This window comes from Oncorhynchus masou, chromosome 12, assembly GCF_036934945.1.
Source record: "Oncorhynchus masou masou isolate Uvic2021 chromosome 12, UVic_Omas_1.1, whole genome shotgun sequence".
NCBI lineage: Eukaryota > Metazoa > Chordata > Actinopteri > Salmoniformes > Salmonidae > Oncorhynchus > Oncorhynchus masou.
Window position 1 is genome coordinate 80,457,779 of NC_088223.1, and position 14,225 is coordinate 80,472,003.

The following is a 14,225-nucleotide window of genomic DNA, read 5'->3' on the forward strand; positions in this document are numbered from 1 at the left end:
GAGGTGGTGTTATTGTGTGGGGGTGATTTGGCTGGTGACACTGTCAGTGATTTATTTAGAATTCAAGGCACACTTAACCAGCATGGCTACCACAGCATTCTGCAGCGATACGCCATCACATCTGGCTTGGGCTTAGTGGGACTATCATTTGTTTTTCAACAGGACAATGACCCAACACACCACCAGGCTGTGGAAGGGCTATTTTACCAAGAAGGAGAGTGATGGGTGCTGCATCAGATGACCTGGCCTCCACAATCCCCCAAACAAATTGAGATGGTTTGGGATGAGTCAGACCGCAGAGTGAAGGAAAAGCAGTCAACAAGTGCTCAGCATATGTGGAAACTCCTTCAATACTGTTGAAAAAGCATTTCAGGTAAAGAATTCCAAGAGTGTGCAAAGTTGTCATCAAGGCAAAGGGTGGCTATTTGAAATATATTTTGATTTAACACTTTTTGGGTTTCTACATGATTCCATGTGTTATTTCATAGTTTGATGTCTTCACTATTATTCTACAATTTAGTGAGTGTGCTAAAACTTTTGACCGGTAGTGTACCGTAGTTCAACAATATGGGTTCATTTGACCCGACAACATGCTAAGATCAACTAGCTTACTCCAGTCTCCTCTCTGTCGTCATTTCTGAGAACATGGAAGTTGCTAAAACCCAAAGAAATTGGTCAGTGTTAGCATAAAGGAAAGTGCACGACTAAATAATTGGACATGTTTTGTGCCAAAACATCGCTTTATATTGCCTCAGGCCATGATTTGAGGAAAACACAGCCACAGCGAGGTCTCACCTTGTGGTTTGGCAGCCAAGGCTTCCTTATTGATCGATACCTTCCCGATGACGTCATCACGGCTGGAACGACACAAGGGCTACAGGTTAGGTAGATTCCACTGAACTTGCTCTTCAAGTGTGTACCACTGTCAATAATAAATTCATGAGTCTGCAGTGTGTATGTTTACCACAATGCAGGCTAGCAGTCACAGGTTTTTCTTGCACAATAGTGTAGTTTTAGCAACTTCTCATGTCCAAAGGTCTTATGATAAGTCAATGGGTCACTTGTATATGCTAGCTCAATCAGCTTACTGGTGCAGCAGTTTTTTGCACACCGCAGCTGATTGCAAGCCCAGGGAAAAGAGGACGCTAAAATACCCCTGAAATTTGTTGAGAAAACTAAATTATAATAAATAAAAAAAATAGGTCTACAGTGCATCCGGAAAGTATTCAGACTGCTTGACTCGTATCACATTTTGTTACGTTACATCCTTGTTCTAAAATGTTTTCAATTGTTTTCCCCTCAAATCTACACACAATACCCGGTAATGACAACGCAAAAACATGTTTAGACATTTTTGCAAATATATATAAAAAAACAACAACTGAAATATCACTTTTACATAAGCATGCAGACCCTTTACTCAGTAATTTGTTGAAGCATCATTGGCAGCAATTAAAGCCTTGCGTCTTCTTGGGTATGACACTACAAGCTTGACACACCTATATTTTGAGAGTTTCTCCCTTCTTCTCTGCAGATCCTCAAGCTCTGTCAGGTTGGATGGGGAGCGTTGCTGCACAGCTACAGTGCCTTGCGAAAGTATTCGGCCCCCTTGAACTTTGCGACCTTTTGCCACATTTCAGGCTTCAAACATAAAGATATAAAACTGTATTTTTTGTGAAGAATCAACAACAAGTGGGACACAATCATGAAGTGGAACGACATTTATTGGATATTTCAAACTTTTTTAACAAATCAAAAACTAAACAATTGGGCGTGCAAAATTATTCAGCCCCCTTAAGTTAATACTTTGTAGCGCCACCTTTTGCTGCGATTACAGCTGTAAGTCGCTTGGGGTATGTCTCTATCAGTGTTGCACATTGAGAGACTGACATTTTTTCCCCATTCCTCCTTGCAAAACAGCTCGAGCTCAGTGAGGTTGGATGGAGAGCATTTGTGAACAGCAGTTTTCAGTTCTTTCCACAGATTCTCGATTGGATTCAGGTCTGGACTTTGACTTGGCCATTCTAACACCTGGATATGTTTATTTTTGAACCATTCCATTGTAGATTTTGCTCTATGTTTTGGATCATTGTCTTGTTGGAAGACAAATCTCCGTCCCAGTCTCAGGTCTTTTGCAGACTCCATCAGGTTTTCTTCCAGAATGGTCCTGTATTTGGCTCCATCCATCTTCCCATCAATTTTAACCATCTTCCCTGTCCCTGCTGAAGAAAAGCAGGCCCAAACCATGATGCTGCCACCACCATGTTTGACAGTGGGTATGGTGTGTTCAGGGTGATGCGCTGTGTTGCTTTTACGCCAAACATAACATTTTGCATTGTTGCCAAAAAGTTCAATTTTGGTTTCATCTGACCAGAGTACCTTCTTCCACATGTTTGGTGCGTCTCCCAGGTGGCTTGTGGCAAACTTTAATAAACAACACTTTTTATGGATATCTTTAAGAAATGGCTTTCTTCTTGCCACTCTTCCATAAAGGCCAGATTTGTGCAATATACGACTGATTGTTGTCCTATGGACAGAGTCTCCCACCTCAGCTGTAGATCTCTACAGTTCATCCAGAGTGATCATGGGCCTCTTGGCTGCATCTTTGATCAGTCTTCTCCTTGTATGAGCTGAAAGTTTAGAGGGACGGCCAGGTCTTGGTAGATTTGCAGTGGTCTGATACTCCTTCCATTTCAATATTATCGCTTGCACAGTGCTCCTTGGGATGTTTAAAGCTTGGGAAATCTTTTGTATCCAAATCCGGCTTTAAACTTCTTCACAACAGTATCTCGGACCTGCCTGGTGTGTTCCTTGTTCTTCATGATGCTCTCTGCGCTTTTAACGGACCTCTGAGACTTTCACAGTGCAGGTGCATTTATACGGAGACTTGATTACACACAGGTGGATTGTATTTATCATCATTAGTCATTTAGGTCAACATTGGTTCATTCAGAGATCCTCACTGAACTTCTGGAGAGAGTTTGCTGCACTGAAAGTAAAGGGGCTGAATAATTTTGCATGCCCAATTTTTCAGTTTTTGATTTGTTAAAAAAGTTTGAAATATCCGATAAATGTCGTTCCACTTCATGATTGTGTCCCACTTGTTGTTGATTCTTCACAAAAAAATACAGTTTCATATCTTTATGTTTGAAGCCTGAAATGTGGCAAAAGGTCGCAAAGTTCAAGGGGGCCGAATACTTTCGCAAGGCACTGTATTTTCAGGTCTCTCCAGAGATGTTCAAATCGGGTTCGGGCTCTGGCTGGGCCACTTAAGGACATTCAGAGACTTGTCGCAAAGCCACTCCTGCATTGTCTGTGTGCTTAAGGTCAATTTCTTGTTGGAAGGTGAACTTTTACCCCAGCTTTTGCCCCAGAGGTCCTGAGCAGGTTTTCATCTAGGATCTCTGTACTTGGCTCCGTTCATCTTTGTCTCGATCCTGGCTCCCAGTCCCTGCAGCTGGTGCCAGTTTCCTCCAGACATGACGCTTGGCACTCAGGCCAAAGAGTTCGATCTTGGTTTCATCAGACCAGATAACCTTGTTTCTCATGGTCAGAATCCTTTAGGTGTCTTTTGGCAAAATCCAAGCGAGCTGTCATGTGTCTTTAATGAGGAGTGGCTTCAGTCTGGCCACTCTACCATAAAGGCCTGATTGGTAGAGTGCTACAGAGATGGTTGTCTTCTGGAAGGTTCTCACATTTCCACAGAGGAACTCTGGAGCGCTGTCAGAGTGACCATTGGGTTCTTGGTCACCTCCTTGACCATTGCCCTTCTCCCCCGATTGCACAGATTTCCTAGAGCTGGACGCCTGGCCAGAGTCTTGGTGATTCCAAACTTTTTCCATTTAAGAATGATGGAGGCCACTGTTCTTGGGGACCTTCAACGCTACAATTTTTTGGTATCCTTACTCAGATCTATGCTGACACAATCATGTCTCAGGGCTCTACAGACAAATACTTCAACCTCGTGGCTTGATTTTTGCTCTGAAATGCACTGTAAACTGTGGGACCTTATATATAGACAGGTGTGTGCCTTCCAAATCAGTTGAATATACCACAGATGGCACCTGAGCTCCATTTAGAGTCTCATAGCAAAGGGTCTGAATACTTATGGAAAGAAAGGTTTCATTTTTTAAAATAATAAATTTGCAAACATTTCTAAAAACCTGATTTCACTTTGTCATTATGGGATATTGTGTGTAGATTGATGAGGGGTACATTCTTTTTAAATCCATTTTAGAATCGGGCTGTAACTTAACAAAATGTGGAAAAAGGGAAGGGGTCTGAATACTTTCCGAATACACTGCATGTTTCCACGTAGCAGATATGACATGGATACACCTACTCATTCAAGGGGTTCCCTTAATTTTTACTCTTTTCTACATTGTAGAATAATAGTGAAGACATCAAAACTATGAAATAACACGTAGTAACCAAAAAAAACATCTTATTTTAGATACTTCAAAGTAGCCACCCTTTGCCTTGACAGCTTTGCGCACTCTTGGCATTCTCTGTTGGGGAATAATCAGAATTAGTTGGTAACATAGGTAAGATGTTTTATATTCATCATATGTTTGTAAGTTACTTCTCATCAGAATGTTTTTTTGTATAATACTGTGGCGGGGTTGCAGTATCTGTTCTATGTCAAGACTAACTTGCTTGGGCCGGAGAGAGGGGAGAGGTCAAGCGTGTATATCTTGGCTCCACAATGTCTGTGTGCCAGTCAGTGTGTCTCTGTGATCTTGTCAAGATAGGATGGATTTGATATATGCCTGTTGATATGGAGGATTTGTTTATGGTTCTGAGTTTGAGAAGAGAGCATAGCTGAACGATAAATTATGCCTATGCTGTCTCATCATGTGTGTCTTTTACTATTAAAAGGATCTCAGTTGCAATGTAGAAGGGACTCTCAGAGAATTCACTGAATTGATCTGAGTCACAGGGTTGTGATAGAGCTCATATAATTAAAGATGGACTTTGATAACTAACTCTGACTTGTGTGTGGTTTGCTCTCATGATTTGGTTAAATAAATAAATAAATAAGAGGAAATTTCCACGACATCTCTCAACCAGCTTAATGAGGAATGTTTTTTCCAACGGTCTTCAAGGAGTTCCCACATATGCTGAGCACTTGTTGGCTGCTTTCCTTCACTCTGCGGTCCAAGTCATCCCAAACCATCTCAATTCGGTTGAGGTCGGATGATTGTGGAGGCCAGGTCATCTGATGCCGCACTCCATCATCACTCTTCTTCTTGGTCATATAGCCCTTACACAGCCTTGAGGTGTATTGGGTCTTAGTCCCATTAATCCCAAACCAGATGGGATTGTGTATTGCTGCAGAATGTTATGGTAGCCATGTTGGTTAAGTGTGCATTGAATTCTAAATAAATCACTGACAGTGTCACCAGCAAAGCACCCCCACATCATAACACCTCCTCCTCCATGCGTCACGTGGGAACCATACATGCGGAGATAATCATTCACCTATTATGGGTCTCACAAAGACATGGCGGTTGGAACAAAACATCTCAAATTTGTACTCAGGCCAAAGGACAGATTTCCACCGGTCCATTGCTCGTGTTTCTTGGCCAAAGCAAGTCTCTTCTTCTTATTGGTGTCCTTTTGTAGTGGTTTCTTTGCAGCACTTCAACCATGAACGCTTGACTCACAAAGTCTCCTCTTAACAGTTGATGCTGAGATGGGTCTGTTACTTTAACTCTGAAGCATTTATTTGGGCTACCATTTCTGAGGTTGGTAACTAATGAACTTATCATCTGCAGCAGCGGTAACACAATCATCCATTCCTGTGGCGGTCCTCATGGGAGCCAGTTGGATTCATAGCGCTAGATGGTTTTTGTAACTGCACTTCAAGAAACTTCAAATTTTTCGGATTGACTGACTGACGCTCATGTCCTAAAGTAATGGACTGTTGTTTCTCTTTGTTTATTTGAGCTGTTCTTTCCATATTAAGGACTTGTTTTTTTTACCAAATACGGCTATATTCTGTAAACCACCTCTACTTTGTCACAACAACTTATTGGCTCAAACGTATTAAGGAAAGTAATTCCACAAATTAACTTCTAACAATGCACACCTGTTCACCGTAATGCATTCCAGGTGACTACCTCATGAAGCTGGTTGAGAGAATGCCAAGAGTGTGCAAAGCTGTCATTAAGGCAAAGGGTGGCTACTTTGAAGAATCTCAAATATATTTAGATTTGTTTAACACTGTTTTGGTTACCACATGATTCCATGTGTTATTTAATAGTTTTGATGTCTTCACTATTATTCTACAATGTAGAAAAGAGTAAAAAATAAAGAAACCCTAGAATGAGTAGGTGTTTCTAACCTTTTGACTGGTACTGTACCTCCTTGAAAAAAGAAGAAGACAACTTCTTCATGTAACTTATTCTTTGACCTTTTGGACTCATACCTGTATACTGGTTGAAACTGGCAGATTTTGACACTGATAAGCGCCTAAATTGGAACGGAGTGGCTTTACAATAACATTTTATAAAACAAAGTCAAAGTTCAAGCACTGCGCTTCACAGTTCTGCATGGGTTTTGATTGACAGCCGTTCTGAACTTCAGCACCGCACACGACAAGTTGCCGCCCCCATCTCTCCTGCTAATTGGGCAACTTATGCAAATGTTTTGTTGTCTGAGTGAGGGAAATGCTGTAAATTAAGAGGACTCAATGTATTTTGCAAGATCAAATGTCATACAAGCAAGCCAAACACCAAGCACAATACTTTTAGATTAACAAATGTGGCAATAAGGGGCAGCAGGGTAGCCTAGTGGTTAGAGCATTGGACTAGTAACCGGAAGGTTGCAAGTTCAAATCCCCGAGCTGACAAGGTACAAATCTGTCGTTCTGCCCCTGAACAGGCAGTTAACCCCACTGTTCCTAGGCAGTCATTGAAAATAAGAATTTGTTCTTAACTGACTTGCCTAGTTAAATAAAGGTAAAATAAATAAAAGTAAAAATCAACAGCGTAATGTTTATGTCCAGTATTTTGTCAGGTGAACTGTTGTCCTCAACCTGTCTAATAATGTTCCCATAATCTCAAAACTGTTTTTCAATTTCCACCATGCTTATGCTTTTCATATTTCCTCTGTAAGAAACATTTAAATTGAGTCCTATCCATATAGACCAATTCCCATGAGTGTAAAGGGTTAATGTACTGTAGTGTTTTGAATTTAGTATTTAAAAAAGGACTTAAATATATTTGAATAGGGTCCATAATGGATATAAATAATATCAAAATACAGTACGGCATAGGACTTGAAAGGATTGTTTACTATTGCTGTAGTAAAAACCTTGTGTGGCAATGATATAAAAGTTGACTTTGAGAAGATACAACCTCCTCATTACCTCAGTGAGTCCTCATCCAGCACATGGAAGGAGATGGTATGGAAGGACGGAGGCAGGTGAACGTTATACTCCTCCCCCCAGAAGGGAGAGAGCGTCTTCCATATCGTAGCCGTCCTGGGAGAGATAGATAAGGTCATACTATTATCAACATTGAAAGGCATATTGAGATAAGGTCATAAGACAACACCATAAAGGCATATTAATAACGTGATGCAGGCATAAATACACAATAATCTATACTAGTCCCCGTATTGATCTAGTAGCACATCTGAGTCATTCAGGAGCCCTGAATTTGAGTTACGATGTGTTTTCCAATGACAGAGATTTATCTTCGTTTGCGTCATTGACCAAACACAATAAACCTTGATTGTTTGTTGCTAATAGGTATCCATCAAGTAATTTGCCTGTCATACATTCTGCTGGCTAGCCAAGGATTTATATTCCTGCTCAATGTCTTTAAAAAAAACAACAGGACCATCCAACATTAAGAATGGCTGAGGTATTCATTTATTTCCAAAGGAAAAGGCATTACATAAATCTTTAAAATAACTGTCCCGCATTTCCAGATATCTATAACATATGACCCAGTAATGAATTACACTGAGTGAAATAGTTTTCCTTCCAAAATCCCCCAAAAATTGAATTAAGAATGTTAAAATCAGCTTTTCTGTTTTGGAATGGTATGGGTATATACACCGGTCATTGACATGTTCTATGAGGAAAGAGAAAGCATTTTTTAATGATCCTTCCTTAACATGATCCTTCCTTAACCAATAGGAAGTCCCACCCAGTTGACTACTCCAAAATGGTGAAAGTGCTCAATGGTGCTGCCCATATTTAAACAGGCTTTTGCTGTGAGGATGCAGAGTCATTAGAGTATTTATTTTGGTATTGTCCATATGTAGCTGATTTTTGGTCACAGGTCCAGGAGTGGCTGAAGAATTGCAACATTTGCCAAGAACTAATGCTGCAGATAGCAATTCTGGGTGATTTGAAAATCCATAGTCAATCAATTAATAATATAATAATTATTTTGCTAAAAAAAATGTATTTTTAAATTACAATCTGTAGAAGCTATGAGATTAGAAAGGTTCAGTACTTTGTGAAGCATCCCAGCACAGTTGAAAAATATACGTCAAATAGAAATTCAATATGTATGGTGTTGACAGATAGATGGGAGGGGTTGAATGGAGATGAAGGGTGGGACTAACAACAAGATAACCAATGTAAAACATACGGGGTCTGTAAAATGTATATAGGTTCAGAACTTTTGTGAAATAGCACAGTTACAAATAGAAATCAAAATGGATGGACATCAGAAAAAGAGGAAGGACTAAAAACAAACAAAATATAACTATTGTAAAAAAGACAGTCTGTAAAATGTGTATAAGATGTATAAACTGAAGGTAGAAGCCTAGTGTTAATGTTTAATAGTTTACTCCAATTGGCGGAAGGGTGGTAGGTAGGGTTTGTGGGGAATAATAAAAGTTATATTCTAAAAAAAGAGTGTCTATATCTATATAGGTATGTGCATGTATATGGATACATATATTTACCCCCCAAAATATACGGGGATTGGAAATGATGCAGACAATTACATTGATGGAAGCAACAATCATTCCGCAATATTAAGCTGTTCCACCCCTTAAAAAAATGTAAAAAATAAAACAGGCCTCGATCATTCTCTATGGGTAGGATTTTTCTGCAATTCATTCTGCAAATCCTAGTATAGGACAAGTCAACAACATTTGGGTTTGAGTAAACGAAAAAGTAAAAAAATGTTTTTTTAAAGTGTGATTTTGACAAGACATTTACTTAACTCTCCTAAGTAATTTCCCCATTACCCCTCCACCTCCCACTGAATCCCACTATGGAGACAGGCAGGCTCAAATTCCACAATTAAGGATTTACTAGCGAGAGAGCATACAGCCATTGACTTCAGCTTTTTGCAGTCAGCCCCCATTCAGCGAGCCAGACGAGAGGTCAAACAGTTAAACATTAACAAGCAAAGCTGGCCTTTTCTTACTTTACTGTTCAGTCTACAGCAGATTGTCAGACTGAGGCAACCAACTGACTTAAACAGCAGATTGCTCGTAACAGCAAACGCTTGGTTAAAGATAATGGCCATATTGTCCTAATCCTTTTGGATAGCACGGTCCTAAATTAAAGGCATTTCTATTCTATGCAGACAAACCTCAGCTACAAATGATTTTATTCCATCACAATCGACAAACAAGACATTGTAATTCTAGATATAATACGTGGATTAAAACACACTCTTGGCTTTCATCAAAACACACCCAGGTGGATCTAAATACAAAGCTTTAGCCAGCTGAGATGTGTCAAACTAATTGAAAGTAAGCGGTGCGCTATGGAAATGATCTAATTAATCAAAAGCGGTAAAAATGTATGATAATCGCCTTAGCGCAAACAAAGCAGGGCGGCAGAGAGGATCTTCAGCCGGCTTAATAGGTCTGCCAGAGACAGGACACAAACACATACCTAATGATGGCCTCATTGTCAATCCTCACGATGCAATATGGATCACTGCTTCCAGTTCTGCAATGGAAATCAGAGGGCATAAACACATTCACTGATGAAACTCGGAGAAGATGACAGTTACACGGTAAGGCATACCTACATAAAGACTTCATAAAACATTATTACTGTACCAAAACGCATTTATAAGCAGTAATAATGCTTATGCCAACAACCACATGTTGAAATTTCATCGCCTGTGTCAGTAATGTCACTTATAATGCGGACATAATATATTAATGCTTATGTACTGATATGTTTGTTAGTAGTAATGAATGTAGAATGGCATCCTTATGTAGGTACCCTTCAAATAAAAAGTGTTACCCAAATGTCCATAGACACTCAATGGTCTACCCGAGGCAGAGGTTACCTATAAATTTTATAAATGTTTAATTCTAACAAAAATAAAAAAACATTGCGGATGGATGGATAAGCCTAATTGTACTGATGCTAAGCTCTACAACCACAAGGTGTGAGGAAATATTAAAACAAAGGATTGAGCCAGTATAGAAACATTTAGCATGCTTTTTTTTGTGTGTGTGTGTGTGTGTGTGTGTGTGTGTGTGTGTGTGTGTGTGTGTGTGTGTGTGTGTGTGCACGCGCGCTTCTGTGTTCACGTGCATTTCCTTTGGTGTGAGTCAAAGCCTACGGCGAAAGGGCACCAGATGCGCAAACAGCCTCTCTAGTCTAGCCTTTGCAGCTTCCCAGTTCAAAAGAGCCATCCCGGGTACCGGCAGACATCACAACCGGTCCGGGTCTGCTGCTGGCCTTTAAAGCCTCAGGCTGCGTCCCAAATCAAATAAAAAAATCTAATCAAAGTTTATTGGTCACGTACACAGTTTAGCAGATGTTATAGTAGCTACAACGAAATGTTTGTGTTACTAGATCCTAACAGTGTAGTAAAAAATGTCAAACAAAATAATTATTAAATAATTGCAGCAAGACATCAAAAGCTAGGACGAAGTCAAGAATCCAAATAAACACCATCAGTATTCTAAATGCAATCTATGCGAATATACAGTGCCTTCAGAAAGAATTCACAATTCCTGACATTTAACCCTTGACTTTTTCCACATTTTGTTGGGTTACAGCATGAATTTAAAATGGATTAAACTGGAGATTGACATTGTGTGTGTGGGCTGATGAGACAAAGTGAAGATTGTTACGAATTAATAAAAAAAATGAAAAGGTGACATTTGAGTCAATAAGTATTCAACTACTTTGTTATGGGAAGCCTAACTAAGTTCAGGAGTAAAGAACTACAAGTCACATAATAAGTTGAATTGACTAAATGGACAATAAGTGTTTGATATGATTTTTTAATGACTACCTCACAATTATCTTTAAGGTACCTCAGTTGAGCATTGAATTTCAAACAGATTCAACCACAAAGACCAGGGAGGTTGTCCAATACCTCGCAAAGAAGGCCACCTATTGGTAGATTGGGGGTGCAGACAGACATTGAATATGCCTTTGAGCATGGTGAAGTTATTAATTACACCATCCAAAGTGTATCAGTACACGCAGTCACTACAAAGATACAGGCATCCTTCTTAACTCATTTGCCAGAGAGGAACGAAACCGCTAAGAGATTTTACCATGAGGCCAATGGTGACTTTAAAACAGTTACAGAGTTAATGTCTGCGATAGGAGAAAACTGAGGAAGGATCAACAATATTGAAGTTACTCTAAAATACTAACCAAATGAAAGTGAAAAGGAAGCCTGCACAAAATATAAATGTTTCAAAACATGCATCCTGTTTGAATTAAGGCACTAAAGTAAACCCACAAAAAAATGTGGCAAAGAAATGTACTTTATGTCCTGAATACAAAGCGTTGTGTTTTGGATTTGCCCCAAACATCACTGAGTACCACTTCATATTCTCAAGCATGGTGGTGGATACATCACGTTATGGGAATGCTTGTCATCGGCAAGGACTTGGGAGTTTTTTGGGGGGATAAAAGGAAACGGAATAGAGACAAGCACAGGCAAAATCCTAGAGGAAAACCTGTTTCAGTCTGATTTCCAATTAACAGACACAAATTCACCTTTCAGCAGGACAATTACCTGAAACAAGGCCAAATATACACTGGAGTTGCTTACCAAGATGACATTGAATGTTCCCGAGTGGCCTAGTTACAGTTTTGACCTAAAAATCGTCTTGAAAATCTATGGCAAGACTTGCAAATGACTGTCTAGCAATGATCAACCAACTAACTCATAGAATAATGTGCAAATATTGTACAATCCATGTGTGCAAAGCGCTTAAGAGACTTACCCAGAAAGACTCACAGCTGTAATCACTGCCAAATATGACTAACATGTATTGGCTCAATACTTATGTACAGTTGAAACTCAGGTTCACAATTCCTGACATTTAATCCTAGTGAATATTCCCTGTCTTAGGTCAGTTAGGATCAACACTTTATTTTAAGAAATGTGAAATGTCAGAATAATAGTAGAAATAATTATTTATTTCAGCATTTATTTATTTCATCACATTCCCAGTGGGTCAGAAGTTTACATACACTCAATTAGTATTTGGTAGCATTGCCTTTAAATTGTTTAACTTTGGCCAAATGTTTTGGGTAGCATTCCACAGGCTTCCCACAATAAGTTGGGTGAATTTTGGCCCATTCCTCCTGACAGAGCTGGTGTAACTGAGTCAGGTTTGTAGGCCTCCTTGCTCGCACACGCTTTTTCAGTTCTGCCCTCACATTTTCTATGTGACTGTGGTCAGGGCTTTGTGATGGCCACTCATACCTTGTCTTTGCTGTCCTTAAGCCATTTTGCCACAATGTTGGAAGTATGCTTGGGGTCATTACCCATTTGGAAGACCCATTTGTGACCAAGCATTAAAAAAATGACTGCACAAAACAAATAACAAACACTGAGCCATATTGTATGCTACATTTTGGGGGGGAAATCACATTCCTTGCTTTTCAGATCTAGATTCAGAGTGTGTGGTTTGAGAAGGCATCTTCTGAAGCCAGAAGGCAGTGTAGCCTAGTGGTTAGAGCGTTAGAGCGTTGGACTGGTAACCGGAAGGTTGCGAGTTCAAACCCCCGAGCTGACAAGGTACAAATCTGTCGTTCTGCCCCTGAACGGGCAGTTAACCCACTGTTCCCACGCCGTCATTGAAAATAAGAATTTGTTCTTAACTGACTTGCCTGGTTAAATAAAGGTAAAATACATTTTAAAAAATTGCAAAGTTATCGGCTCTCTACAGCTCAGCTCACCACCCCTTAGCACTAGCAGCCGGGCCATGCCAGTTTGTGGGTATCAGTGGGTGCTTCCCAATAACATAAGTGTACAGCTGTATTATACATGCCGAAAAAGTAGTTTACTACTTCCCACAAATATAAAAGTATTGGATTGGTGGAAGGAGAGGCATGTTCTAGTGAGAGTTTATCATATTTCTAATATCAGTAATTTCCCTTCCAATCAGTGAAGGGAAATGAACAAGTACACATTCTTGGAGGAAGGAGAGATATCCCTCCTTCCTCCAATATTCTGGACACTGCCTTTGTTTCTCTGTGAGTCAGATCAGATCCTTCTCATTTTGCCAAGGAAGGAACATTCAGTCAGTCTTCTAAGAGCCTATGTTATCTAAGGGGTCGTGGCTGGATGGAAAATGTGCAAGTCACAAATATAGAGCACTCTGGTCAAAAGTAATGCACGGTATAGAAAATAGGGTGCCATTTTGAAAAACCAGTGTGTGTATTTCTAATATGGTAGATGATCTGATTAAAATGTTTGGACTAGTTAGTACGCATGCCAAACAGTGTCAACAAGAGGCTGTAGGAGCCAGGGTGGGCATTGTTTTAGATGTTTTTTTTATTTCACCTTTATTTAACCAGGTAGGCTAGTTGAGAACAAGTTCTCATTTACAACTGCGACCTGGCCAAGATAAAGCATAGCAGTGTGAACAGACAACAGAGTTACACATGGAGTAAACAATTAACAAGTCAATAACTCAGTAGAAAAAAAGGAGTCTATACATTGTGTGCAAAAGGCATGAGGAGGTAGGCAAATAATTACAATTTAGCAGATTAACACTGGAGTGATAAATGATCAGATGGTCATGTGCAGGTAGAGATACTGGTGTGCAAAAGAGCAGAAAAGTAAATAAATAAAAATAGTATGGGGATGAGGTAGGTAAATTGGGTGGGCTATTTACAGATGGACTATGTACAGCTGCAGCGACCGGTTAGCTGTTCAGATAGCAGATGTTTAAAGTTGGTGAGGGAGATAAAAGGTCTCCAACTTCAACGATTTTTGCAATTTGTTCCAGTCACAGGCAGCAGAGAACTG

General features: G+C 39.8%; 1 protein-coding gene across 2 annotated transcripts in view; it reads right to left on the bottom strand.

The window, feature by feature from the left end:
- Positions 1-14,225, bottom strand: part of rasa4 (RAS p21 protein activator 4) — an 80,321-nt gene that overhangs the window by 56,043 nt on the left and 10,053 nt on the right. For both annotated transcript variants that reach the window (XM_064982133.1, XM_064982134.1), the window contains exons 2-4: positions 9,875-9,931; positions 7,373-7,486; positions 796-857 (exon numbers count right to left, since the gene is read on the bottom strand). In XM_064982133.1, the coding sequence (XP_064838205.1) occupies positions 796-857; positions 7,373-7,486; positions 9,875-9,931 (233 nt within the window). The remainder of the gene's footprint in view (positions 1-795; positions 858-7,372; positions 7,487-9,874; positions 9,932-14,225) is intronic.